The sequence below is a fragment of the Rhipicephalus microplus genome, chromosome X (assembly GCF_043290135.1).
Source record: "Rhipicephalus microplus isolate Deutch F79 chromosome X, USDA_Rmic, whole genome shotgun sequence".
NCBI classification, from domain to species: domain Eukaryota; kingdom Metazoa; phylum Arthropoda; class Arachnida; order Ixodida; family Ixodidae; genus Rhipicephalus; species Rhipicephalus microplus.
In genome coordinates this window covers 140,024,933-140,052,670 of record NC_134710.1, presented here as the reverse complement: position 1 = coordinate 140,052,670, position 27,738 = coordinate 140,024,933, and the positions used below count along the sequence as shown (strand labels likewise).

Genomic DNA, 27,738 nt, shown 5'->3' with positions numbered 1-27,738 from the left:
TTAGGTGTGAGTATTCAAACATATGCGAAATTGGATAAAGAAAAAAGGTTCTTAATTCGAAATGTCTAGTGACTGGAAAAAAATGCTCAAATAAACCGAATTATCAAAAGTATTAGGAAAACAATAAACAAAGATCTGTTACATCAATGTACTGTCATTTTCTTGACAAATATATAAATATTGCACTTATTTTGCATACAATCAGTGTGAAAGCAGCCATTTTTGTCATCTTTTGCAATTTCATTGTCATTGCGACTATGACACCTGACTGACCCAAAAGTTTTTAGTTCGACGCGTGTTTTGCATGCCTCCTTTTATACGTACCGCCACCTCCATACATGTCACAAATTCACAATAGTTCTTTTGCAGATAAAATGGCCGGCAACTGATAGTTCATCTGTGTAGCCCGAACAAGTTTTATGCTAGAATACCGATAAGTGGCTAAAAGCTCTTCATCTCCAACTGCTGCAGCCATGGTTGACACCGTACGCAAATTTTATCAAGTTAGAATGAAGCTACTGAGAGCCAGATGCGCATGTGGATAAAAAATCGGCATGTGGATATCCTCATCTGTTAGTGCATGGGCACTAACAAATGAGGATAGCGGTGCAGACAAAACTGCCTCATTTCGGCTCTCTACAAGTGTCGCTTTCACTCTTTTGTGTTTCACCTTTGCAGCGCTTTGAAGATTATTCATATTAATCGAGTTACAAGCAAATGTGACAGAACTAACGAGAGTTTGGTGCCATTAAACGAAGCATATGCAAGCCAGGACCTGGGAATACGTCTTAATTATATGGTTTTTCGAACGAAGGAGGGTCAAATTAATGCGATTTTACTGCACCAACAGTTGCTTTTGTGCCTGTAGATGCTCATATGTATATCATATGCTTTCCTTTTAACTTTTGACAGACTGGAATTAAGAGTTTCAGCATATGTGTGTGTACATCCCACTTCCACACTGTGTATGTATACCATGGAGGAAAACATCTTTTTAAGAACAGTTTATAGACCACAGTCAAGAAAAGCAAATATTAATCAAAACTTTTCACAGCTTCCCAGCTTTGTTTTAAATGTAGAAGTCAGTGGAACAGGCCAAGATGACCCTGCAATTCATGTTTCATTTTCAAACCTTCTTAGACCTTCATCAAGAACTTCCTGAGACATTCCATCCTTGACGTGGACACATATGACACCTGGATAAGAAAATTCTTTGTAGTGACTGATAATGCACTGCACTTAACTACGCTACGCTTGAACTAGGATTTATTATATGTTTGAAGCAACACTGGGACAACATTTTGCCCAATTTTTTGCTTCATAGGTATACTACTAGCTGTTTGACTTGCCATCACACAACATATGTTCTGAAGCTTTATTGTGCGACAGAAAATTGTCAAGCAAAAACTCTACCAGTGCAAAGCCATTGCTGGTACCGGCTCAACTGTGCGAGTTTTCTAAAAATTTGAAATGACAGACAAAATACAGACATGACAGACAAAATAAGAATGCCTTAATTTTCTTGCATTATTGATGGAAGCTCTGAGTCATTACCAAGTCCTCATAAACCTAAGGCTTGTTTAACCCTTTGCGGTCCGTTGTTGGGCAGTGCCCAACAACAACGGTGTTTGTGGTTTAAATTTCGCGGTTCTCTCATTGCAAGTCACGTGCATTTTTAAAACACATGAAGTGTCATCTCTTAAGGAATGAGTGAGCTTAGTTTGTTGAGGTTTACTTTTTTTACACTAGGGGGCAGCACTATGTTCAGCAAAGAGCCTAGAGCAGACCCACTCCGACACTGTTCACTGTGAAGCATGGTCAAGTTTTCACTGCATGCATTTTTTGGTGGTGCTTTTAGCGAAAGCAATGACGACTTTAGTGAGGAAGAGAATTATATGCCTCCACCAGACACAGATGACAGTGATTACACAGAAGTGAGTGATGTAGACGACAGCAGTGGAGACAGTACCTCTGTTTTTATGCAAACCCTACAGTAACAACCCTAGCTTGCACCCAGGAGAATGCTTTGATTGGTATCTTATACTGCCCAAATGTTGCGAAAGAAGTTGCGTGCAGAATGCAGGAACAAAAATAAATATCCTGTGAGTTTTTCTTCCACAGTTTATGTTTGTCTTCACAGTGCCAGAAACTGCCAAAATAATTTCAGACTAGTAGAGCCGGAAAGTGGATAAAAGTTTGGGACAGCAAAGGGTTAACTCACAATTTAGTTGAGCTTTTCTGTAATTTATATGTTTTAAAAATATATCTATGACGCTAACATACCATTTTTTTTTTTCGCATATAACCCGCACACACACTCCCTCTCCCTTTCTAGCATTTTTTGTTGTTGCAAGCTACATGTGAGAAAATACGGTAGGTACCGTAGCTCTGCTCAATAAGCTTCACTGTATGAGATGTCAACGAAGTCCCCATTGATTGAGACAAAATATTAAGCTCAAGCTGACTGGATACAAGCAGACTTGCAGGTGCAACAGGGAAAGAACTGCTGCCCTCTGTATACTCCAGCTAAGTTGATTATGACTGTAAACTATGCCTTCAACAAATCTGCAGCTCACTTCTGTTACACAGCGACCACGTGCTTGTGCATCTAAATGCAAGGAAGGGGAATTAGGTAGAAGTGACAATTATTTTGATTTTTATAATTGTGTTGATGCAATGGTGCAAGACTAGCAAAGTTAGTCACTGTGACACTCATAACAAGAAATGTGAACACTAAGTACTTCACTTCACCACAAAAAATAAAGTTGTACTTATGAACATGCATAACTGAGTAACATGAGTGTGCATAGTATGCTGTGTCGGAATCAAATCAATTTTACAGTCGCTACATGCAACAGTTAGTCAAATACATACGGGCACAAGTACTGTGGACATCTTTTATCTACTTCCTAAATAATGTTTTTGTTTGCAAAAATAAATGGTGTCACCAATAAGGAGTGGCTTCACAAAGCAAGCTATGTAGAGAGAAATTTATGGATTTAGCTAGCTCTCTGATTTGATTGATTGATATGTGGGGTTTAACGTCCCAAAACCACCATATGATTATGAGAGACGCCGTAGTGGAGGGCTCCGGAAATTTAGACCACCTGGGGTTCTTTAACGTGCACCCAAATCTGAGCACACGGGCCTACAACATTTCCGCCTCCATCGGAAATGCAGCCGCCGCAGCCGGGATTCGAACCCGCGCCCTGCCGGTCAGCAGCCGAGTACCTTAGCCACTAGACCACCGCGGCGGGGCTTAGCTAGCTCTCTGTTTATTAGTAATACTTCAAACTGCATTTGTTAAGATTTCCTTGTAACAAGCGATAAAGACAAGTAAATAAGAATAGTCCACGTACCAAGCTTAGAAACATCAGTGATGTTTCGCATCTCATCATCAAAAAACAGCATATTTTTGTAAGAAAAACCTGTTCGCTGCGCAAACCTGCACATAATCACAAATTCGACAATGCGTTAGAAACACACAAAAAACAACATTAGGAAAATAGTTCTTTTGAACTAAATGCTACTTCCAGCATAAGGCTAAATTCAAATGCATAGAATTTGCTTCGCTTCAACATCTGTGTGCTAAAATGATTCTATATTGCCAGCACCTTTGTGGAAAGTACCCACTACTCAGGCATGTTCCAATACACACAAAAATGCCATATACAGTCAAACTTAGATAACTGAATTGATTGAGTCAAACCTCGAGAACTTCAACTCTCATTTTTGAGCTTAGCAGTGCAACACCTTAGCCAATACCACAGCAGGTGTTAAAGGAAAATACAAATTTATAAGCAAATTCTACCAGTCCTGAAGATTAAAAGAAAGTTACATCCTTCACAGCACCTCCAAAGCATGTACATGTAAATGAATCATGTGTTCTAATTGATGTTGTGGGATTTGTGCACATTGCCAACCGCCCTTGGTATCAACACATGCTGTGCAGCAGAGCTGTGCAGGTCCCACAGATGAGCCACAAAAGTGCCAGCCGACAGGATAGCGGGGAGTTGGTGACAGAGCGAGAGGGTGTGTGCGCGCATGGATTGCAGGGCTCGCGTGGTGAACAAGTGGCATGCATGGTGACCGTGGGAAGCTGTAAACTTAACTGCCGATTGTCCCCTTTATTAATAAATGTTTTTGCTAGTTTTGGGGCAGCATTGCATTTCATTGTTTGGCCAGACGAGAAGAACCCCTACAACGTTTAGAGCATTGCTTCGATGTATCACACACGTATTTTCTTCGTTGGCCATTTATTCACAATAATACCAGCTTCTGTTTCATATTCTATAAAAGTGCCCACTTTGTAGAAGTTACAACAGTATCAAGGGAGGCTCTCAATATTTTTCTTTCGCCTTCTCTACCACACTGGCCACCCATTTTGCTAGCAGCTATTTTTTAAAATTGCTTGTGAAATGTTTGCAAGCACATGTATGCAAATTCATACTATTGATAAGGTAATAGAGAAATGTTCAGAATACAGCCAACCACTATACATAGCCTTCATAGATTACGAGAAGGCGTTCGATTCAGTAGAAATATCAGCAGTCATGCAGAAATTGGGGAATCAGAATCAGGGCGTCGACGAAGCATATATAAACATCCTGGAAGAAATATACTGGGGATCAACTGCTACTATAGTGCTCCATAAAGAAAGCAACAAAATACCAATCAAGAAAGGTGTAAGGCAGGGGGATGCAATCTCCTCAATGCTATTTACCGCATGCTTACAGGAGGTTTTCAGAAGCCTAGAATGGGAAGAGTTAGGGTGAGAGTTAATGGAGAGTATCTTAGTAACCTGTGTTTCGCCAATGACATTGCATTGCTGAGTAACTCAGGGGACGAATTGCAACTCATGATTATGGAGTTAGACAAGGAGAGCAGAAATATAGGTCTTGAAATTAATCTGCAGAAAACGAAATTAATGTACAACAACCTCGAAAGAAAACAGCGCTTCGAGATAAGTAGTAGTGCACTAGAAGTTGTAACAGACTATGTCTATTAAGCAGATAATAACCGTGGAGCCGAAACACGAGATTGAAGTAACTAGACGAATAAGAATGGGGTGGAGCACATTTGGCAAGCACTCTCAAATCAGGACAGGTAGATTGCCACTATCCCTCAAGAGGAAGGCATATAACTGCTGCATCTTGCTGGTACTTAGCTACGGAGCAAAGACCTGGAGACTTACAAAGAGGGTTCAGCTTAAATAGAGGATGATGCAGCGAGCAATAGAAAGGAAAATGGTAGGTGTAACCTTAAGAGACAAGAAGAGAGCAAAGTGGATCAGAGAACAAACAGGGGTTAAGAATATTATAGTTGAAATCAAGAAGTGGAAATGGACATGGGCCGGGCATGTAGACAGGATGACCGCTGGTCTCTAAGGGTAACTAACTGGATTCCCAGAGAAGGCAAGAGGGTTAGGGGGAGACAGAAAGTTAGGTGAGAAGATGAGATTAAGAAGATTGCAGGTATAAAATGGCAGCAGCAAGCACAGGACCGAGTTGACTGGCGGAACATGGGAGAGGCCTTTGTACTGCAGTCAACGTAAACAGGCTGATGATGATGATGATGATGATGATATGGAAAATGTAGCAAAACTAGAATGCTTTAAGTATGTGCAACATTGCGGCACCGGAGAGACTGAGACCTTGACGAAGTTCATAATGAAACAAACTTTTTTTTGCTGAACTTATGAGTTTCGAGGCTAAACTTTTCTGACACACAGCCTGAAGTAATGGCACAGGTGACCTAAATTAAAGGAACACTAAAGTCAAATAACAATTTATGTTAGAGTGAAAGCTCAATGTATGACAACGTCTAAAAAGACAATATTATCAACAGCAGTGTCCTACTTACTGAGAAATTAAAGTAAATGCATGGGAACACATGCACTACGATAGGACATTCGCAAAACAATGTCAATTACGACACACGTACTGCCTACAATTAATCACTAGTAATCAAACTGGCTGCACTAAATAAATAACCTTCCATGTGTAGAGAGGAAGAAGATTATGTGCCGCAGTGGCTCACACCTTTAGCAAGAGGAGCCGAGCGCGAGCTGTTCCCCCGAGCGTTGCGTTTCCTGCGTCGGTTGCTGCCGCCCGCTTTCCGCATCAGTAGACCTGCTGTGCAAGTACTACTTACGCCAATAAACCCTGTTTCAGAGTGGTGGAGGTGCGGGGTAACTCAACCTGGAACTCCGCAACAGGAAACTACCTGCCATCTCAGACATGGCTGAAGAAAACACCCAGCAAGGTACGACCCAGCCTCCGATGGTCATCGTGCCTACTGCGCTACGCTTGCGCGATCCACCTTTTTTCGACGGTACTGATGAGCAAGACGTAGAAGATTGGCTGTCGACATTTAAAAAGGTAGGCGCAAGCAACAAGTGGGACGACACATGGAAGCTGCAATATGTACCCTTCTACCTGAAAGAGGTAGCGAGTCTCTGGTTTAACAACCACCACTCGGAATTCGCCACTTGGGGTGCCTTTAAGCTACGCATTACCGACGTATTTGGTCGCCCCAAGGTACGCAAGCTTCGCGCCGAACAGCGCCTACGGTGACGCGCACAGCTTCAGGGAGAAGGCTTCACAAGCTACATCGAGGATGTGCTCGACTTGTGCAAGCGCCTTGACCCTTCAATGATCGAGGCAGACAAGATCAAACACATTTTGAAGGGGATAGACGACGACGCCTTCCAGATGCTTCTGGCCAAGGGCCCACGTATCGTGTCCAAACTCGCCACTCTTTGCCAGAGCTTCGAGGAGTTGCGCAAACAACAGGTCATGACACGGCGATGACACGGCAGCCAGCGGCTACCGATGAAACTTTCGCGACATTGAGCCTCAGGTGGAGACCACAACACAATCATGTCGGAAATCAAACGATATGTGCGCGAGGAGGTGGCCCGACAACTTTTGTGCCTGTTGTATCTACCGGCAACGGAACCCTCTTCTGAGCGTCTCGCGCCCGCCATCAGGCAGGTAATACAGGCGCAGGTCTCTGAGGCACTGCCGTCCGTCTCTCAGACAGCACCCGTCACCGCGCCATTGACTTACGCTGCTGTTGCTGCTACTCCGCCACGACATCCGCTTGGGCCGACTTCCCAGCCTGTACGAGTATCAACGACGCCATTTCCAGCAACACAACAGCACTATAACGGAAACCCTTGGCGCACAGTTGACAATCGCCCGATCTGTTACACATGCGGATATCCAGGTCACGTGGTGCGCTTCTGTCGCCGGCGCTTCGCAACGGGCCCGGCTGCACCTACGAGGTACCCTGACTACTCTTTACCGGCCCCGTACAACGCGCAACGAGAACTGCCACGTCAATGCGATCGACAATCAGTGGAACGCGACCCGTCACCAACCGAACTAGACCACCGCCCTGCTGCCGACTACCGACCATTCGGTCCACGTCGCTCGTCCTCACCGCGCCGCTACCGTTCTCCGTCTCCTCTGCGTCACCGACCGAACCCTGTAGAGACGGAAAACTGACTGCCGCAGCTCCGGAGGCACGAGCTGCGAAATCGTCGCATTGTACAAGTCCTCGCCCGTCCCCCACAAACGTTCTGGAAGTGTTTGTTGAAGGTCTACGAACTCTTGCGCTTGTTGATACGGGTGCCGCCGTATCTGTGATGAGTCAGAAACTCTGCCGTTCGATACGAAAAGTAACGACGATGCCTTCCGACGTTTTGCTGAATACCGCGAGTGCGCAACCAATTCGACCAGTCTGAGCATGTACGGCAAGAGTAAACATTCAGGACGTCCTGTACCACAACGAGTTTCTCGTGTTGACCACTTGCTCCCACGACGTGATACTTAGACGGGATTTTTTGTCATGCCACCACGCCGTAATTGACTGCGCTCGCGCGCAGGTGAAATTTTCTGTGTTTTCAGATGCGCCATCTACCGACAATGAGCGCACTCACTTTGGCAAGCTTCTTGTTGCTTCCGACGTTGATGTTCCTCTTCTTAGAGCCATCGTTGTCCCCGTCAATCGCACTGAATTGTCCGGCTCTACCGTTGTGTTCTCCCCATCTGACGTTTTCAGTCGCCGCCACGGTACGTCTCTGCCATACGCCATTTTGCCACCTCACCAAGATACTTCCAGAATTGTCGTTTGCAATCCTACCTCATGCCCTCCCACCTTAAGAGCTGACGAAACACTGGGCTATGTTCATCCTGTTGATGACAACGTCATTGTGCCTACTGAGTCCCCCGACCCTGGCCAGCAACTTCAATTGAACGCCGTTACTCCTCTTTTTATGCGGGATGACTACTCCTCGGATATCTTCAATCGTTCCATCGACAGCAAGCTTCCTCCGGATCAACGGGACCAGCTAATAACCCTTCTGCATGAATTCCGAGATTCATTTGACCTTCCTAAAAAGGCACTGGGACAAACTAACACCGTCGCTCACACGATCTACACTGGAAAACTCTTTTGCGGCAATGCCCCTACTGCGTATCACCTAAGGAACGAAGTGTAATTGCAGAGCAGGTGAATGATATGCTTCAGCGCAGTGTCATCAAACCATCTTCTAGCCCCTGGTCTTCACCTGTTGTGCTAGTGAAGAAGAAAAGACGGTTCGATTAGATTTTGTGTCGACTACCGGCGACTGAACAAAATTACACAGAAAGATGTATACCCTCTTCCCCGCATCGACGACGCTATCGATTGCCTACAAGGTGCCGAATTCTTTTCTTCGCTGGACTTACGTTCAGGTTACTGGCAGGTTTCGATGGCAGAGCTTGACCGTCCCAAAACAGCGTTCGTTACGCCGGATGGCCTATACGAATTCATGGTTATGCCATTTGGTCTGTGCAATGCACCTGCAACATTTGAACGAATGATGGACAGCATTTTACGCGGCCTTGAATGGAAGATATGCTTATGTTACCTCAATGATGTTATCGTATTTTCTCCCGATTTCCCTACCCACATCGACCGTCTGCGCACCATTCTTCAGTGTCTTACCAAGGCAAACCTCCAGCTTAACCTAAAGAAGTGCCGCTTTGGGGCTCGCCAACTTACTATACTTGGTCACGTTGTGTCAAAGGATGGAATTTGCCCCGACCCAGACAAACTTCGAGCCGTAGCCGACTTTCCGAAGCTGACTTCACTCAAAGAACTTAGGAGCTTCATCGGCTTGTGCTCGTATTTTCGTCGTTTCGTCCACAACTTTGCAACAATAATAGCCTCACTTACACAACTACTGAACGGTCCAGCTAATCTTTCTAACTGGACCCCGGCATGCGACGAAGCTTTCCTCATGATGATACGGGGCGCGAAAAAAACGACACACAACAGAGAAGAAGTACAAAGACGACGCGCTACTAGCAACTGGAATATTTTATTCAGGAAACACCATTTATACCGCAGTGACGTCAACTTTAACCCAAAAAACTAAAAATACATGCTAAGCATGCCTATAAGTAACGTTGCAGATAGGCTATCTCCCCTTCCTGCAGACTGATAGAGGGGTGGCTGATGCAATCATGCCCCTCCCTCTGGATAAAGAGGGCTTCTATAATCTCCCTCTCCGCTGAGCCCCTGTGCCTGTAGATTACAGTTGTCTGCTCAAATACCGGCTTACAGTTACCCTGATCGCATCCTCTGCAATGCATCGCCAGATGCGTGAACGGCCTTCCTATTAAAGAGCTGCTGTGCTCTCGCAACCGCACGTTGAGGCATCTACCAGTTTGCCCTATGTATGCCTTGCCGCACGACAGTGGTATTCTATATACAACACCACGTGCGCAAGGAACGAACTGCCTTACGTGCTTAATGGCACATCCTCTTTTTTCACACAGCTTTGGCCTACCTGTCTTCTTACCAACCGCTGAGCAGATGCGGCCCACCTTGTTTTCTGCGGAGAACACGAGATCCACCCCATACCTCGAAGCCACTCTCTTAAGGCCGTGCGAAAGCCAGTGGATATACGGGATTTTTGACACTCTTTTTCTTCCCTGCGGGACATTCGTGTCTAGGCCTGTCCCAGGCCGTTGCTTAATGGACTTTTTTATTTTTTCGCAAGCAGCAGCTAAGACACTATCAGGAAACGCCGCGTCTCTTAGTCTTTCCACCTGCGCGAAAAAACTTATCTCCATAAGATGTGGGCATGATCTGTCCAACGCCGTTTTTAGGCACGTCATGGCAATGCCATTTTTTACTAGGCGAGAGTGCCCAGAGCTGTAATCAAGAAGCGGCTTCGCGGTCCTAGGGGAAAACATCCAACACACATGTTTTTGTTGGAATGACAGCTGCAAATCCAGAAAACGCAGCTTTCCATTCTTCGGCACTTCGCGCGTGAATGTCAAGCCCCGCCCCTTATTACCAAACACACTGAGCACTTCATCAACTCTGCTATCAAAGTTGTCTGAATTAATCAACAGCAAATAGTCGTCCACATATCTGTACACTTTTTGGACCAAACCATCAAGGCCAGTTACAAGATCGTTGTCAACTCTGGCCAAAAAAATGTTGCTCAGTACTGGAGCCACTTTGGATCCAATACAGATCCCTGATCTCTGCACAAAGTTCTTACCCTTCCAGCCGACGTACGTGTGTTTTATGTAAAAGAACAATAATTCTAAAAAACTTGGAACAGAGATGCCGCACTTGGACACAAACTCCATTTCATCATTGTTGCCAATGCACTCTTTCACACTAGTCATCAGTTCATCATGAGGCAGTGAATAATATAAGTCTTCTATGTCGATGCTAAATCCCGAAGTGTTCTCATGGACATTTCCTTTAAGGAAATCCACTACCGTAGACGAGTTCGGAATGATGAACGGGTCCTCCACTTTCAGTGAGCTCAACTGCGACTGAAGATAGGTAGAAACCGCAAGACACCAAGTGCCTCTCTCCGACACGATCGCACGGAAAGGAAAGTCTGGTTTGTGTGTTTTCACTGAAAAGAATGTCTCCATAGTTGAGCCTTTCATCTTTTTCACTTCACTGCACACTTTTTCCAAGTTTAACCGAAGTAGGAGCTCGCGCACTTTTTTTACTACCTCCTGCGGCTTCTCCGACACTTCGCGAAAGTTTTTACACACCGCCGCACCTGCTTTTTCACTGAACATACCTTCAGGCATAACTACAAAGGATCCTTCTTTGTCCGACAGAAGAACACGCAGGCCATTATTGGTGAAAAAAATCAATAGCAGGATCGAGACTAACAACCCGTTTTTTCCTACCTTCTGACCGCGGTAGAAGTTCCACGCACTCTGTGATACACCTAGACTTGTCTTCTTCCTTGACCTTGTTAGACACCGACCTTGCCAAGGCGACCTTATCGATGGCCCGTAGGTGTGGTTCCAAACAAAACTTTGGGCCCAGCTGAAGCACTCTCTTGTGTTCCTCAGGAATGTGGACGTCATCCATGACGACTACCGGTCGTTCAGGGAGGCGCTTTTTCTTTCTTGTCGGCAGTGTGGGACGAACGCTGTTCCAGAGGAGCTCCGTGACTTGGTCAGCAATTTTTTTCCAACTCCCGAAAGCGCGCCTTCCACCTTGCTGTTCACACGAGACTACAAGGCAATCCCAGAAGAAACGCACCTGATGCTGCCACTCAGCGCTGAGAATCCTGCACATACGCCGGCAATGGCCTTCCGAAGGTTGCATCCATCCACACATCTGTTGCAATTCAGGGGGGCACAAGGATTCTCTTGCATACCAAGAAGCTGTTCTTGCCTTGCATTTGTAGATTCCGATAAGGGCGGTCATCACCGAGGGGTTAAACAAGACTGCGTTAGAACACTCAAAAGAGCCCTTTGTACAAGAAATTATACTCAGTAAAGTGAAAAGTTGGGCGAGTTGGTGCTGGTTCATGATGATACGGGGCGCGAAAAAAACGACACACAACAGAGAAGAAGTACACAGACGACGCGCTACTAGCAACTGGAATATTTTATTCAGGAAACACCATTTATACCGCAGTGACGTCAACTTTAACCCAAAAAACTAAAAATACATGCTAAGCATGCCTATAAGTAACGTTGCAGATAGGCTATCTCCCCTTCCTGCAGACTGATAGAGGGGTGGCTGATGCAATCATGCCCCTCCCTCTGGATAAAGAGGGCTTCTATAATCTCCCTCTCCGCTGAGCCCCTGTGCCTGTAGATTACAGTTGTCTGCTCAAATACCGCGTTTTCTGGATTTGCAGCTGTCATTCCAACAAAAACATGTGTGTTGGATGTTTTCCCCTAGGACCGCGAAGCCGCTTCTTGATTACAGCTCTGGGCACTCTCGCCTAGTAAAAAATGGCATTGCCATGACGTGCCTAAAAACGGCGTTGGACAGATCATGCCCACATCTTATGGAGATAAGTTTTTTCGCGCAGGTGGAAAGACTAAGAGACGCGGCGTTTCCTGATAGTGTCTTAGCTGCTGCTTGCGAAAAAATAAAAAAGTCCATTAAGCAACGGCCTGGGACAGGCCTAGACACGAATGTCCCGCAGGGAAGAAAAAGAGTGTCAAAAATCCCGTATATCCACTGGCTTTCGCACGGCCTTAAGAGAGTGGCTTCGAGGTATGGGGTGGATCTCGTGTTCTCCGCAGAAAACAAGGTGGGCCGCATCTGCTCAGCGGTTGGTAAGAAGACAGGTAGGCCAAAGCTGTGTGAAAAAAGAGGATGTGCCATTAAGCACGTAAGGCAGTTCGTTCCTTGCGCACGTGGTGTTGTATATAGAATACCACTGTCGTGCGGCAAGGCATACATAGGGCAAACTGGTAGATGCCTCAACGTGCGGTTGCGAGAGCACAGCAGCTCTTTAATAGGAAGGCCGTTCACGCATCTGGCGATGCATTGCAGAGGATGCGATCAGGGTAACTGTAAGCCGGTATTTGAGCAGACAACTGTAATCTACAGGCACAGGGGCTCAGCGGAGAGGGAGATTATAGAAGCCCTCTTTATCCAGAGGGAGGGGCATGATTGCATCAGCCACCCCTCTATCAGTCTGCAGGAAGGGGAGATAGCCTATCTGCAACGTTACTTATAGGCATGCTTAGCATGTATTTTTAGTTTTTTGGGTTAAAGTTGACGTCACTGCGGTATAAATGGTGTTTCCTGAATAAAATATTCCAGTTGCTAGTAGCGCGTCGTCTGTGTACTTCTTCTCTGTTGTGTGTCGTTTTTTTCGCGCCCCGTATCATCATGAACCAGCACCAACTCGCCCAACTTTTCACTTTACGAAGCTTTCCTTACACTGCGCCACCTGCTTACGTCCCCACCGATTCTACGCCATTACGACCCAAGTGCCCCCACTGAAGTGCACACAGATGCCAGTGGCGTTGGTCTGGGAGCAGTACTCGCGCAACGAAAGCCCGGTATTCCAGAGTACATCGTCGCATACGCAAGCCGTGCACTCACGAAAGTGGAGGTGAACTACTCCATAACTGAAAAAGAATGCCTCGCAATCGTTTGGGCGTTAAGCAAGTTTCGTCCTTACTTGTACGGACAGAGTTTCGACGTTGTGACCGATCACCGCGCACTTTGTTGGTTGGCGTCGCTAAAAGATCCTTTAGGTCGCCTTGGACGTTGGGCTCTTCCCCTACAAGAATTCGACATTCGTGTCGTCTACCGCTCAGGACGAAAACACTCTAATGCAGACGCCCTCTCACGATCACCAGTGAGATCCACTACAGACCTGCATTCGGACACCAACTTCTCCATCGCTCCCATTTCCATCTCAAGCATGTCGTCTGAACAGCGGAAAGACCCATGGATAACATCTCTCCTTAACATTCTTTTCGACTCTTCAACGTGTGCGTACCCACGCGCTCTTTGCCGCCAAGCCACACATTTCGCGATACGGGACGCGCAACTATACCGCAGAAACTACTATGTGGATGTTCGTAAATGGCTCTTGGTTATACCACGCCACATGCGATCTGATGTCTGTGCGTATTTTTATGCCGACCCACAACATGCTCACGCTGGTGTGTTAAAAACGTATCAGCGGATCCGCCAGCGTTACTACTGGCGTGGCATGTACACTTTTGTACGAAAATACATTCGGTCTTGTTCATTATGCCAACGACGAAAGACAGCGGCCCATTCACCCGGATTATTACAGCCTCTATCGTGTCCGGCGCGCCCTTTCGACCGCGTCGGTATCGATCTATATGGTCCCCTTCCTTACACTGCCACTGGAAATCGATGGATCATTGTCGCCGTCGACCATCTGACGAGGTATGCTGAAACAGCTCCACTACCTACGGCTGGTGCACGTGACGTAGCCAATTTCGTTTTGCGACGCTTCGTACTGCGTCACGGGGCACCACGTGAACTACTAAGTGATCGAGGGCATGTCTTTTTATCCGAAGTTGTACAACAACTCCTTCAGGCATGCCGCAGGGTGCACCGCACCTCTACAGCCTACCACCCGCAAACCAACGGTCTAACTGAGCGCTTCAACCGAACGCTAGGAGACATGCTCGCCATGTATGTCAATTCCGACCAATCAAACTGGGATGTCATTCTCCCATTTGTGACCTATGCGTACAACACCGTGACGCAGTCAACCACAGGCTTCTCGCCTTTCTTTCTTCTATATGGGCGTGAGCCATGCTCCACCCTTGACACCATTTTGCCGTATCGTCCCGACGTCTCAGAGTTCAACCCTCTTTCTGAAATTATGCACCACGCTTAAGAGTGTCGTCAGTTGGCCCGATCATTCACCTCGGACAAGCAAGCATTCGAAAAAGACCGCTACGACCACGACCAGCAAGTCGAGACTTTTGCCGTGGGCTCGCTCGTCTGGCTCTGACTGCCCTTCCACTCCCCAGGTCTGTCCTCTTAAGTTTGCCCCCAAGTTTCACGGTCCTTATCGCGTCGTCGAACGTCAATCTCCTGTCACATACGTGATCGAGCCGGTCACGCCATCTACAGACAGGCGATGCCTTGGTCGTGAGACTGTCCCCGTGAGTCGTCTCAAGCCCTATCACGACCCACTCCTAATCTCGTCACCTTGACTTGCCAGGATGGCTAGTCTTTGTCGCCGGGGTATTGTAGAGAGGAAGAAGATTATGTGCCGCAGTGGGTCACGCCTTTAGCAAGAGGAGCCGAGCGCGACCTGTTCCCCCGAGCGTTGCGTTTCCTGCGTCGGTTGCTGCCGCCCGCTTTAGGCATCAGTAGACCTGCTGTGCAAGTACTACTTACGCCAATAAACCCCGTTTCACATGTATCAAGATACGTAATAAAATGCTGCTTGTTTGTTTCTGTTTGATTCATGGAAAAAATAACCGCCGGACATTAATATGGGGAATGGCACGAGTGGTTCAAAAGTTCAATTTTCGCCTGGTTAAACTGGAGAAAGTTGTGCCATCTTGCGGGGACCAATTGAACCAAAACATGTCTGCCATTTCGGAGCCAATGGCAGTAAATTGTTCAATGGCCTTTGTTGCTGCTGTGGCTCCCGCTGCTCTCATTCTGCTGCTACTAGTGTCGGCGGCAGCCCTCCAATGCCGGGCAACGTTGTGCACGGCAACAGTGAAGTGACACGTTTTGCTTGAAGGGGTGACTTGAAGTGCACTAACCCGATGCAGACCACTTAAACGTGATTTTATTTCAGAATAACCACTTCCTTGGCATAAAAGTAACACTAAGAGATTTCTGGACCGCTATTTTAACAATCAAGATCAACCTAATGAAGCGTGGAAACTTGGGCAAGTTGGTAGGACATAACTGAATGTGGGAACAGCGCAACCTAGAAGTAGTTACTGTGTAACTACGGAAGCGAAAAAACTAGGACAAAAAAAAGAGCGCTGACTTTCAACAAAGATTTAATATCGGAGTGGTGTACATATATAGGCAAAAAAAAAAAAAAGAGGAAATTGGGCATGCATAGAAGGGTGCAGGAACAACCACTGCGATACAATGTCAGCAAAACTCTTGGCGAATGATCTGAAAACAAATACGCATGTAGCTTAAAAAAGGTCGAGATACGCAATCTCTTTTTACAACAACGCAACCGATGGGCAACTTTCGCATTTACCGTCAAACTTATTTATTTGATAGGCTTCAATTATCTTACGTGTGCCTTGCGAGTTGTGCTTGCCTAACACGTCGCAACGCTCAAAGAGGGGCACGCAGTCACAGTCTCGGCAGTGGATTCCGAGGTGTCCTTGTACCACAATGTGCCCATTATGCGTCAGGTATGTCGGTTCGTGGTTTTCTGGAATTGCTTTAATTTTATTTAAAGTCAATGGTTGCGTCTTGGAATGAGCAAAATTTTATTAAAAAAAGTGGCGTTTGCATAGGTTCCCGTTTGGCACCAGTCTTGAGTGACATCGTTCTCGTGCATAAGGATCGCCACATTCAAAAAGATCTCGACTTGTCTCTTGTTGTGAAGGTCTGTTGTTGATTTCATTGTATTTGTTGATTGTTTGGATACTGTTTTTGAAGTTGTTGTCCCTTATCTTATAGGTTTGTTTAAGAAGCACTTGTATCCTCTGGAACTTACTCAGTCTGGTAATTCGATTAGGTTCTTAGACCTAACACTCTGTCTTCGGAGCAACCACTTGTGCTGGCTGTTTTCACTGAGAAGTGATAAAATCTTTTTACCTTTCCACTCAGCTCATTCGAAATTGGTGAAAAGGGGTATCATTAATGTTTGCCTAGTAAACGCTCTTAAGGGGGGACGTGCCTTTCGGAACGAACTTTCTTGTTTATGGTTAGATCTTGATGAAAATTGGCACAGAGACTAAGAATGACCTCATAATGCTTCCATAAAAATTTCAAGATGATATCATGAAAACTTTCTGAGAAACAAATAATTTCATTACTGGACCTCGTGGAGCGGCTGGAGAGTTTAAAAAATGACATAGAAAGTTGGTAAACACTGTGTGCAGAGGTGAATGTATGCTGTAGGGGGCTGCGTTTTCAAAATAATTTTTTTGCAACACTAAAATTTGTAGTTCATGTTTTCTCCACTGATACTTCAATGAGCACATTTGCACTACAAACAAGAAACCCTACCAAAAATTTTTAAAAGACTAAATTTTAAAAATAAGAACGCAGCTCCCTGAAGCACAGTTCAAGGAGCATTACAAAAACAAACAGAATCAAAATCTGTCAAGTAGTTGCGAAGATATCTGCTCCACGAGCTGAGCAACATGCCAAAAAAACAGTATTGAGAAAACGAGGTTCAAAGGCTTGAGTCACGGTTTACATGCCTAATAGGCACCAGGGTTGTAGTCCTTAGTGTCCTTTGCAGTGCGGCGTCGCTTGGTCATCTGACCTTTAGCCTGATGAGCTTTCGCAGCCTTTTTTTTCCGCATGGCATCTTTTTTGGCTGCTCTACGAAGTGCATGGCGTCCAGGTTGGAGACCAAGAGATGTGCAAAGTTGGGTGTAGGCATGGAGGTTCCCAGCATTATACCTACAGATTGCTTCACTGACAGCAGTTTCTGCGGCTATCAATGAAGCATGCTCTTCTTTGGGCAGAATTGACCAAATAATTGAGTGCAGGCTTTCGGCAGCATTTTGAGTTTTTTTTGCCCTGGCACCGCGCAAGAAGCTGTGGGTCCGAAAGTCGCTGGTACACAGGCAGCAGGGCAGCGGCAACGTGTCGTCCCAGGTGGTACTTATGGGGTGGCTGCGGTCCACCTTTAGCTTCTGCAGCCCGGTGTCTGCACCAGCTATCAGGACCTGGTGGGCAAAGTTCGTGGTGTTAATCCTGGTCAGTCGAAGTGGTGTGGTAGAATGTAGCCATGACCGCTCGCTGCATATCCTCCACTTCAGCATGCTGCCTAAGGGCTTGGCCATAATAGTCAGTCAGTTGCTTGATCAAATTTTGTGTAAGGCCACCTTTTCCGCCGATAGGTTGGTCTTTCTTGCTCTTTGTGAAGATGGCCCACAGGGCTGTGCCCATCCTCTTTTTAACATTATTGATACAATCTTCTTTCTTCAGGGGTATAAAACCGTAAGTCTGGTCCTGACACAGAGCTAAGAAAGTGCGGCTGTCACCATCGCAAACGATGGTTGTGTAGAGCAGGTCATTTTTTTTTAGTGAGCGCCGAAACAGTATGAGGGCCGCTTCGACTTCCATTTGGCCCGAGTTTGCCTTTGTGTTTTTCTGGCAAACATGTGCTTCCTTCCATTCACTGTAGCCGTCGTCGCCTTCTTTGGGGCCCACAGCACATCCATGACAGTAATTGGACAGGACAACACTGTCAAGCACTAATCCGGTGTAGAATTCAATGACCGTGCCCACGCCGATGTGGGACGCGTGGCCGCGTGTCATCCACGTCCCGTCGTACACCACCGTGACATTCTTGGTGGGTGTTCCCTCCATTTGGCTGTACACATTGCGAACGGCTGCAACAGCGTCGCAAAACACACGTGCCGCGGCTGCTGCGCCAGCAGGCCGAAATTCCCCCTTGAGATGCCTTTGAAAAGTCTTGTTGTGAATTCCCCTATGTGATACATTCATAACAGACCAAAAATCACCGAGTGCAGCTGATCCCTTTCCAATAGTTTTTATAGCTTGCATGGTCCGAATATTTACTTCAAATGACTTGCTGTTTTCCATTCGCTGTGACGACCACGCATTTTTCGCGTCCGCGTCGCAAGCAGTGCAGGTGAGCACCATCTTTACCGCTAACCCGTGCTTAGTTCCGTGCTTCATCTTGAGTCCCGGCTCTTTGCACTGCGGGCACAGGGCACTGCCAAACAGACCATTCAGGGCCGCGCGTTGCACGAGGAAAAACTCATCTTCGTCTTCCGTTTCGATGTCGCTCTCGTCCCCTTTGTCCATCAGTGACATCTTGCGCTCCGTCGCAGACACTGCTCTTAGGAACTCCTGAACAGCCGCGGCGCGTTCGTGAGATGCCTCCGCTGACACGAAACGAGGCTCTAATTGGGCCCGAATCGTGCTACTGGTGGTGCTGGTAGACGGCCTCGCATCCTCGCGCGAAGTACTTGGCTGAGCATTCGCAATGTCTACATCCTCGCGCGAAGTGCTAGGCTTAGCATGCACGGCGTCTACATCCTCGCGCGAAGTGCTTGGCTGGGCATCCGCGATGAATACATCCTTGCACGAAGTGCTAGGCTTAGCATCTGCGATGTCTGCAGCCTGCGCGGAACGACGAACGGATGTTTCCTCAGACAGCACAAAGCACTGCTCCACAGGCATATGAACAGTTTCGTCGATGCTCGCAGACGATGCTCCGTGCGTGCTTGTGCTCGGCTGCGAGTCCTCGTCGTGCCGCACGCCGTAGTCGCTGCTCGTAGAAGTTGCCGGATTGAATTTGTTTTTTCACGATCGGTGGCTTCGGCTTACGAGCACCAAATCGCTGCGCAGTCTTGCGTTTCTTCTTGAACGATCGCCGGTCCATGATCGCATGTGGGAACCGATCTCAAAACTGCAATGCACCAAACTGGATAACAACGTTTTTCTCCTTTCACGAGCGCCGGTCTTATCGCAGCGCGATGCGATCTCGAAACCACGCCGCGACGAGTTGAAAATACATGCAGTAAGCGGCCCGTCAGCGCTGTCAGCACGTAGAGCAGACGACCTTTGCGCCGATTTCTACAAGCGACCGCACGGGCGACCAATGCGGAGCCGCCGTACAGTCACGTGACGCACGTCACCAATCGGAAACTGTTGTGATATCTTTACACTTTGGCTTGCTTTGGGCTTGCTCTTGCCTGGTTCAGCCGGCCGAGGCGGCAAATTTGAAACGGAAGAATCACGCTATCCATAAAGACAAAGATGGCGGCGCTAGGTTACGTGGTTGCGGAGATATCGGAGGTTCGAAAAACGCCGTTTTTTCGCAATTTCCGTGAAATTCATCGCCACCCTCGCTTCGATAAAAATTTTCTACGTCATTTCTACGCTGTTTTCAGGGACAAAACTTCGAAATTAGATAGAAAAGGGGTCACAAAATGTGAAAATGAGATTTCCAGAAAATCGATTTTTTGGCCGAATTTCGCGATGCCAAAGCCGCGTCCCCCCTTAAGAGGTCATGCCCGCACTCGATGCAATGCAGTTTCAAAGCACAAGTAGAGCGCCTCTTAAGCGCTGGTTACTCGAACGCCCCGATTTCTGCTGTTGTGGAAAAACTTTTGAAGCAAATTGAAAATCAAGGAGGGTGGTCTCAGCCTCAAAACACGTCAGTTCCTATGAACTGTGTTGCAGTTCCTTATCTGTATAATGTGTCGCATCCGCTGAAAAAAATCGGTAAACGCACTGGTGTCACTGTTGTATTTTCCACCCCAGAAAAAGCTTTCAAACCTTTGTAAGTTGGTAAATAATCCAGCTGCTATTAGAGTAAGATGCACTGTGAAACACAGAACGCGCTTTGTACCTTGTGTTGTTGGTGTCGTATATCTTGTTCCGCTATCGTGCGTAATGATATACATAGGGCAAACCGGAAGGTGCCTCAATAACCGTTTAAGAGAGCACAATAATAATGTGCACAATGTGGTTCAAGGACACTTCGGAATCCACTGCCGAGACTGCGGCTGCGTGCTCCTTTTTGAGCGTTGCGAGGTATTAAACAAGCACAACTCGCAAGCCAGGCGTGAGATAATTGAAGCCCATCAAATAAATAAGTTTGACGGTAAATATTTAAGTTGCCTATCGGTTGCGTATCTCGATCTTTTTTAAGCTACATGTGTATTTGTTTTCAGCTCATTCACCAAGAGTTTTGCTGACATTGTATCGCAGTGGTTGTTCCTCCACCCTTCTACACATGCCCAATTTTCTCCTTTTTTCACTTATATATGTACACCACTCTGATATTAAATCCTTGTTGAAAGTCAGCGCTCTTTTCTGTCCTTGTTTTTTCGCTTCCATAGTTACACAGTAACTACTTCTAGGTTGTGCTGTTCCTACAATCAGTTATCAACTTAATAGTTGATTTAGTGTCTTTTTAAAGGGACCTTAAAACACCTTTTTTTTTTCAAAGCAAAAAACACACTAGTGTGTGTGATGTCTCTAAGTAAATACACTCCCCCAGAAATTTCCTATAAGTATTCACTACTAATAATAATATATAGGGAGAGCAATCTTTAGTTTCCCCAATCCATCGCAACACATTTACTCTTAGTAGGTGTAGCACCTATTACAATACCCTGCCTATTGCTAGGTATTTTCTTACTTTCTAGGTACTTTTAGGCACTTCCTAACTTTTTCTTTTCTAAGTTGTGCACTTGGCAATTTTTAAAGCTGGCGGCTGACAAAGGTGTCCCAGTATCATCGTTTGGTAGATCATTGATGACAGTCATTTTCCCATTGCTTAGAAGGACTGGAAGAATGTGCATGCTTTTGCATGTGAGCTATTTTTTTTTTTGCTCAGGGGGGAAGATAATGATTACGAACAATTTATTAGTAGCTGGTGTAGATCGGCTATTACATGGGTCCGCAGCCTTACAGATAGGGGATAATATAGGAGGCCTCAAAAGCTGCTGAAGAGCGTAGGAAACTTGCCATGCAGAACTGGGCTCCCTGTGGCATGTAGAATAATAATATACGGCTAACATGTTTAAGACTGTAATTTATACAAATGACTTCTGTTTTCTTAGTGTGCTAAGTATCAGACTGCCTCTTTTACTACAGCAAAGCTTGCAGATACAAGAAAGGCATCGCATTGAACTATGTTCATACTAAAAACAGGTGCTGATATACAGATGAAAAAGATAAGAAAGTAGATGACACCAGTTACAACTTCTGCTGTCAATTCACTTGCTGTCCATCTTTGACTGCATGCTGTCAAATCAGTTTCTAGTAGTGTTTGAGAAAATAAATGCCAGCCTACTTTGAAGTTTTGAAGCCAAAATTCAAATATGTGTTTAATCAGCACACAGACATTTTAGCTTATCTGAACACAATTTGACAAAAGGACATGTTGGCTAAGCAACTTTGATGTCACCATACAACTAAGTTGCCCTTTCTCCACTCCCAGAAACATTTTTGGTTATATATTGAAATATATAAAAAATTCAGTATCATTGTTCAGTATTGTTGTTCTAGCACCTAATTTCAGACTTTAGTGTCAAAGTGCAAAAACACTTGGTACTGAGAACAGGAGAAATAAGAAAGACAAAGAAAATGTTATACTTTTTGAAGTGGGTCACTTTACGGCCAGGGTAAATTTCCTGATACGGGAAGTACTTATTCCAATCAAGTGCTGCTATGAGCTCCTTCGCAGCATCTGGGTCATCAGTCCTATAAAAGAACGATTTCATATCTGAACCATCAGCAAAAGTACATGGTTATAAGTACTGCTATCGGCGAAAGACTGAAGTAAACAAAGAGCGCTGTTTGGATCAGATGCACTGCTTGCCCCATAGTGCTGCCATATGATGTGCGGCACTCTATTGTGTGCTAAAAGGAGGCAAGTGATTTACCTTGATGCCAAGCCCATTTGGAACTTCTGTGACTTTAGTTTTTCCAACATTGCTGGGACACCTGGGTATGGGGAAACCTTTCGTCCATGTCTGTCAGTGATCTCACCACTGTAACAAAATTGTGAAATAAACTGATAGAAAGGTGTGTGCTCAGTGTACAAAGTATGAAACAGTGCATCACTCATTCATGGGAGATGGGGGGGGGGGGGGGGAGTTCAGTTTCCCTATCGACTAGTTTACAATAAAATGAAGGCTGGCGAATGAATTGTGCCTAAATAATAAATTTTCATTACAATGGTGACTAATTTCTTCAGCTTGCCATATTAAATGCACAGTTTAGCTTCCATACAAACACCTTGCCACGAGACTCTTCAGGGTATTCTCCCCTCCTTTTCCCTAACACCTAAAATAAAAGTCAGGAACATAAGAATACCACACCTCAATCTATGAAGTTTCGATTATAAATGCCACACTTTGTTTTCTTTACCATTTCGAGCAGCAGTGGCGACATTGTGATGGAAGCATACCTCTTGCCTTCCCGAGATGAAAAACTAAAATTCGGTGTTCTTTTCTAGTTAAGGAGCTATTGAAAAATGTGCAAAATGATTAAGGAGACGGTAAACACAATGGTTTTCCAGGGAGAACCATTCCACTAAACTGTACACTGAAATTTATTTATTTCACTTTGGGTAGGCATATTATGCTAAATTTCTTTGTTAAAAAGAGTGTTACTTTTAGTCTAGTCAAAAGGTTAACTGTCTTAGAAAACACAACAGTTTGTTTTGACCAGTAGAAAAAAAAATAAAAACATTTCTTTTTTTGCTGGGCCCACGGAAAAAAAATTACAAGTGTGCACCTAGTGTCTACAAGCTAAACTCCTCAGATGCTGCTCCCTTCTTAATGTCCATGCTTTTGGTAAAATTTTCAGCATGCTCCTGTTTCATTTTTTATAGCTGAGCGTCGAGAATGCCACATGATTTTCCCGTATAGGCTTATTTTTTTCCCCGCCAAGTGCGTCCTAGTATCCATCTCCCTGGACATTAATTCATTCTCACATTGCGAGCGAATTTGTGATTAAAAATGCTACCTTTTCACAACATTGTTTCGAGAGAACATAAATTAGCTCCGATGATTTGAATTCCACAAAGATAGCTCCTAAATTGACGTCCCTTACTTGAGAATCTCAAGCACGCGAGCTACCTTGCAAACAATGCCGTTCATCTTACGTACCCCCATAAGGAAATGCGGCTGAGGGGGGACCTACAATACAAAAGATATTGCCCACCTCTGGGAAAAGCTGCAAAAATGGTTTGAGCTGCAATTTTGGCATTGCTTGGTTTTCTACACCACTTTTTTCATTGCCCAGTGCACTGGTCACTGAGTTGGAGAGGAATATAGTGTGTAAAAACATAAGCACGCTTACATTTGACTGCACGTTAAGCAACATAAAGTGTTAAAAATTATTCTATATAGCACTTAACTACATGACAGTATTCATAACCCCTCAAAGTTACTCCGCAGCAAACGATCCATCATCTGTATAGTATTAAGATAAAGGTTTTCGAGTTTATACTGTCTTGAGAGATCAAGGCATAAATTAGTGCTACGGTGCACGATGTGATGTGTGTTTGCATATTTATTTTTATTTTTTAAGAAGTTAACCATTTTAATGGTAGAAAGATTTTTTCATTTTTATACTTTTTTTCTCTTTATGCAATTGCTTCTATACGAAGCGATTGCACCGAATGACCAAAGTTCTTGATATTTATTAAGTACACAGCAATAAGATGTGCAATTAGTTAAAGATCAACACATATAAATAAAAAATTTATTTTTTAGAAAGTGGGCAACTTATGTTTATAGCTGAGTACTTAGCATGCGCATTCATGCATCTGGTCCAACATGTCAATCATGCAACATATATTTGTGTAACTGTCCCATACTCAAAGAGTGAATGAAAGAAATTTGCCCCAAAATAATTTACTAGCCATATTAAATGCCTACATTAACTTTTTGCCGGCAACCTACAACATTGATATGCTCTGGCCACCAAATAGCTGTTTTGAGTATAACAATACGATTCCTTAACCCTTTGAGACGTTATGTACACAATTGTGTACATCACTCGTTTTTGCTATTTGCATCAAGTAGAGGCTATGAAAGAGCAGGATATATTGTACTTTGGAATAACTGAGCCTCCTTCATGATAAATTTGCCTTCTTTTAACCTCATTTTGCATTCTACTGGTACATATGGTCACTCTTCTGAAGGCACCATTACGTTCGACGAGTCGTGCAACGTGCCGCTTTCTGCGAGCAATCAGAAAAGAAGAATTTTTCTTTGCTCAACATGTACATTACCGAAAATGAATTTGCACTATATTCCTAGCCTGAGATTTTATTCTATTTATGCTAAAAGTGAGCATCTATGACTTGCGGGTAAAGAGATACTTAATAACGACTTAATTAGGATGAGTTGCTCTGACACTAATAAATTCAAGAATTATCTCTTTATTCTTGTTACAATAGAATATTCAGTGCCTTGAAGTAACGTAGTAGCTATATGACATATTTACATAGTTCTTCACAGGTGGCGTCTGAAAGTGTTAAGTAAATAAATGCATTAAAAATTAATTTGTGAATTGCTCCTCGCTACAAACGCTAATATGCTGCACAAAAACCCACCATCTTAAGACCTAATGCCACAGTTCTGACAATTTAAGTCTTCATTGAAGCCGCCACCGTAGCTCAGTGGTAAAGCATAGACCGGGCCATTCAAAGGTCGCAGGTTCGGATCCTGCCGTTGGCAACACCAAACAGCCGAAATTGGGGCTTGAATGCTGCATGCCGAACGCTTCTTAAGGTCCCTTTTGCTGCAGCCTGTTAGTGTCGTGCTGGAAAGCGTGCTAAGAAACTGGAAATTTTTTCATCCACTTTGTTTCTTCTCATTTACATTACAATTACTTATAACTACATCCCCTATACGTTTGCTGGCATTATCCGTTAGTTCCCATTAATGGTCTGTATAACAAAGAAAACGATTCCTTAAATTTACGCTTTCCTTCTTTCCATACGTATGTGGTGCAAGATGTCATAAATAACTTTTTTTGACCGGCAGGAAATATTCAGTACTGGTGAATTCACATGAGCTGTTATAATATACATGTGGCCGTCTGCATTGTGTGCGGCCACTGAAGATAGGCGGCCGATGAAACAGTTGCACAAACAACTAATCAAACTAAAAGGCTCCCGTCTCGCGCTTGGTGATAAACAAACTTGGCGGAAAGCAGTCCGTGCTGTGAATAGCTCTGCCAAATATTGCAGTCGTGCATGGCAACAAGTGAAGTGTGAAGTTGCCACTTTCTGAGGTGTGCTCTCATCACACAAAAGCCCGTCCTCACTCACATTGAAGGGTGGGCCACCAGCTGAATGTTGTCATACAGCAGATCACTGCTATCGGCGAAAGACTGAAGTAAACAAAGAGCGCTGTTTGGACCAGATGCACTGCTTGCCCCATAGTGCTGCCATATGATGTGCGGCACTCTATTGTGTGCTAAAATTACGCAGCAGCAACACTAGCACACACTAGAATTACACGGGGAAAAAGTGATTGTGTTTCACAATGCAAGCTCTCATTCATGATGCGCATCGACATAGCTTATTTCCTCCATGTCATTACTCCCTGCGTAGCTTCTAGCATGCTTATTTAAAGGAAGGAAAAAGAGAGTACCTAAATCTTGCAAGAAATCTTTGTAACTTCGCTTGTTCATGAAGTATTCTAAAAATTTTTGCGCCAATCAATTCGTGAGGCAATACACTCTGATAGTGTGGTTACTTGATGACTACTCGAAAAATCGGTTTATCATCATCAGCCTGACTATGCCCAATACATAGCAAAGGCCTCTCCGATGTTCCACCAATCAATTCATTCCTGAGCTTGCTGCTGCCATATTATACTCGCAAACTACTTCAGATAGAGTGGTTCGTATCCCATTAATAAAGGGGTATCATTAACAGGTTGTTCTTTATCTGAGAGTAGCTTGTGTGCGGGTATGCATACAGTGAACAGATGATGAGGCAAAGGGTTATGGCTGTGACAAACAAATATCTCGCCTCCCACCTGATCTCCCTTCCTTTCATTCAAAGCTATATCCAACTTCATATATTCAAGGCAGATGTAGTGTTGTTCAAACATTATTGCTGCACTTGGACTAAGTTTTATCTTCATGACTATTATATAATTTGTGTTTTTGGGATGTGCAAATGGCAATCTTTGATAAGTTATGTTGATCTTAAAATTTTTGTACAAAGGAAATTACACACACACACACACACACACACTATATATATATATATATATATATATATATATATATATATATATATATATATATGGTACAGAGCTTAATAACAGATGAAGCGCATCTATTTTGCCTCCATAAAAAGCCCCTGTATGGGCAAGATGTCTTATACCATCAAATTAAGAGTACCAATCAACGTGCATGTTGAAGAAATGCTTGACCAGCAAAGCGAGAATTAGCACTTTTAATTGCGAATGAAAGAACACAACGCGACTTGGGCACTTACTTGTCTTTTTTAAATGGAGGTGTGACGTGTACATCCACAAAGATAGGCCACAACGTGAAGTCTTAAAAAGAAGAAGACAGAGAAAAGTTAGCGCCATAGCTAAAGGTATAGACTCAATCAACCGGCATTAGAACGCAAATTGTCACACCCAGATTGACAGGATCGTGCAGTGGCAAGCGCAAATCAACCGCGGTAAGCGCACGTTGTCGCTGTAGTGCGAGTGTGCCTTTATCACAGAATTTATAAATGCAAAGGGCGCGGATCTGGTACGGTACCGTATTTAATACTAAACTCGACGGTATGGGAATATCGAAGCGTGGTTTCACTTACAGTGGCCTCCCCTATCGATCATGTTTCGCAATGCCACGCTGACGGATGAAATGGTTCTTTATTCCTTTAAAAAAAGGATGAAATAATTACTTAAACGATTGATTTCATACATGCATTTGAACGCTCGGCGCTGCTACTGCAAACTGCAACGCCGACACATCCAACACATCTCACACTACGCGCGTCTACATTGAAGCTGTTCTTTTCTCGACTGACAAGGTTTTGCACTTACCCAAGTCGAACACAATAAGCTTTGGCTGTTTTTCGTTTGCGCTGCTGCAAGAGCCACGGGTGCTGTGCATTTTGCGAGCACGCAACCCCCCGACAAGCGATCGAGCGGTACGGGCGCGCTTTCCTCGCCGGTGGCCGGGCCGCTAGTATGGGCGAGGAACCGAAATGCCGCTTCTCTACCTGAATGAAGCTGGATGGATGGATGAATATGACTG

The 27,738-nt window shown here is 44.8% G+C and overlaps 1 protein-coding gene and 1 pseudogene across 2 annotated transcripts; both read right to left on the bottom strand.

Moving 5' to 3' along the window:
• Positions 1-989: 989 nt before the first annotated feature.
• Positions 990-27,710, bottom strand: LOC119176557 (magnesium-dependent phosphatase 1). 2 transcript variants are annotated; one of them, XM_037427908.2, is made up of 7 exons: positions 27,525-27,662; positions 27,293-27,356; positions 26,963-27,023; positions 22,377-22,484; positions 22,087-22,194; positions 3,360-3,445; positions 990-1,196 (listed from the first exon to the last, which is right to left on the bottom strand). In XM_037427908.2, the coding sequence occupies exons 2-7, from the start codon at positions 27,312-27,314 to the stop codon at positions 1,114-1,116; spliced, it is 468 nt and encodes a 155-aa protein (XP_037283805.1). In that variant the 5' UTR covers positions 27,315-27,356; positions 27,525-27,662; the 3' UTR covers positions 990-1,113. The 2 variants fall into 2 exon arrangements, with proteins under 2 accessions (XP_037283805.1, XP_037283803.1); XM_037427906.2 differs by lacking the exon at positions 27,293-27,356 and having other exon boundaries at positions 27,525-27,710.
• LOC142775797 (uncharacterized) lies at positions 17,068-19,494 on the bottom strand (annotated as a pseudogene).
• Positions 27,711-27,738: the final 28 nt, after the last annotated feature.

What these genes read in the sequence shown, in the direction of transcription:
- LOC119176557 (XM_037427906.2), bottom strand. Translation starts at nt 27,594, where the DNA reads ATGCACAGCACCCGTGGCTCTTGCAGCAGCGCAAACGAAAAACAGCCA. An exon ending in AAAGTGACCCACTTCAAAAA is followed by an intron (nt 3,446 to 22,086) that starts GTATAACATTTT and finishes GATTATGTGCAG; the next exon opens with GTTTGCGCAGCGAACAGGTT. An exon ending in CACTGATGTTTCTAAGCTTG is followed by an intron (nt 1,197 to 3,359) that starts GTACGTGGACTA and finishes TTTCTTATCCAG; the next exon opens with GTGTCATATGTGTCCACGTC.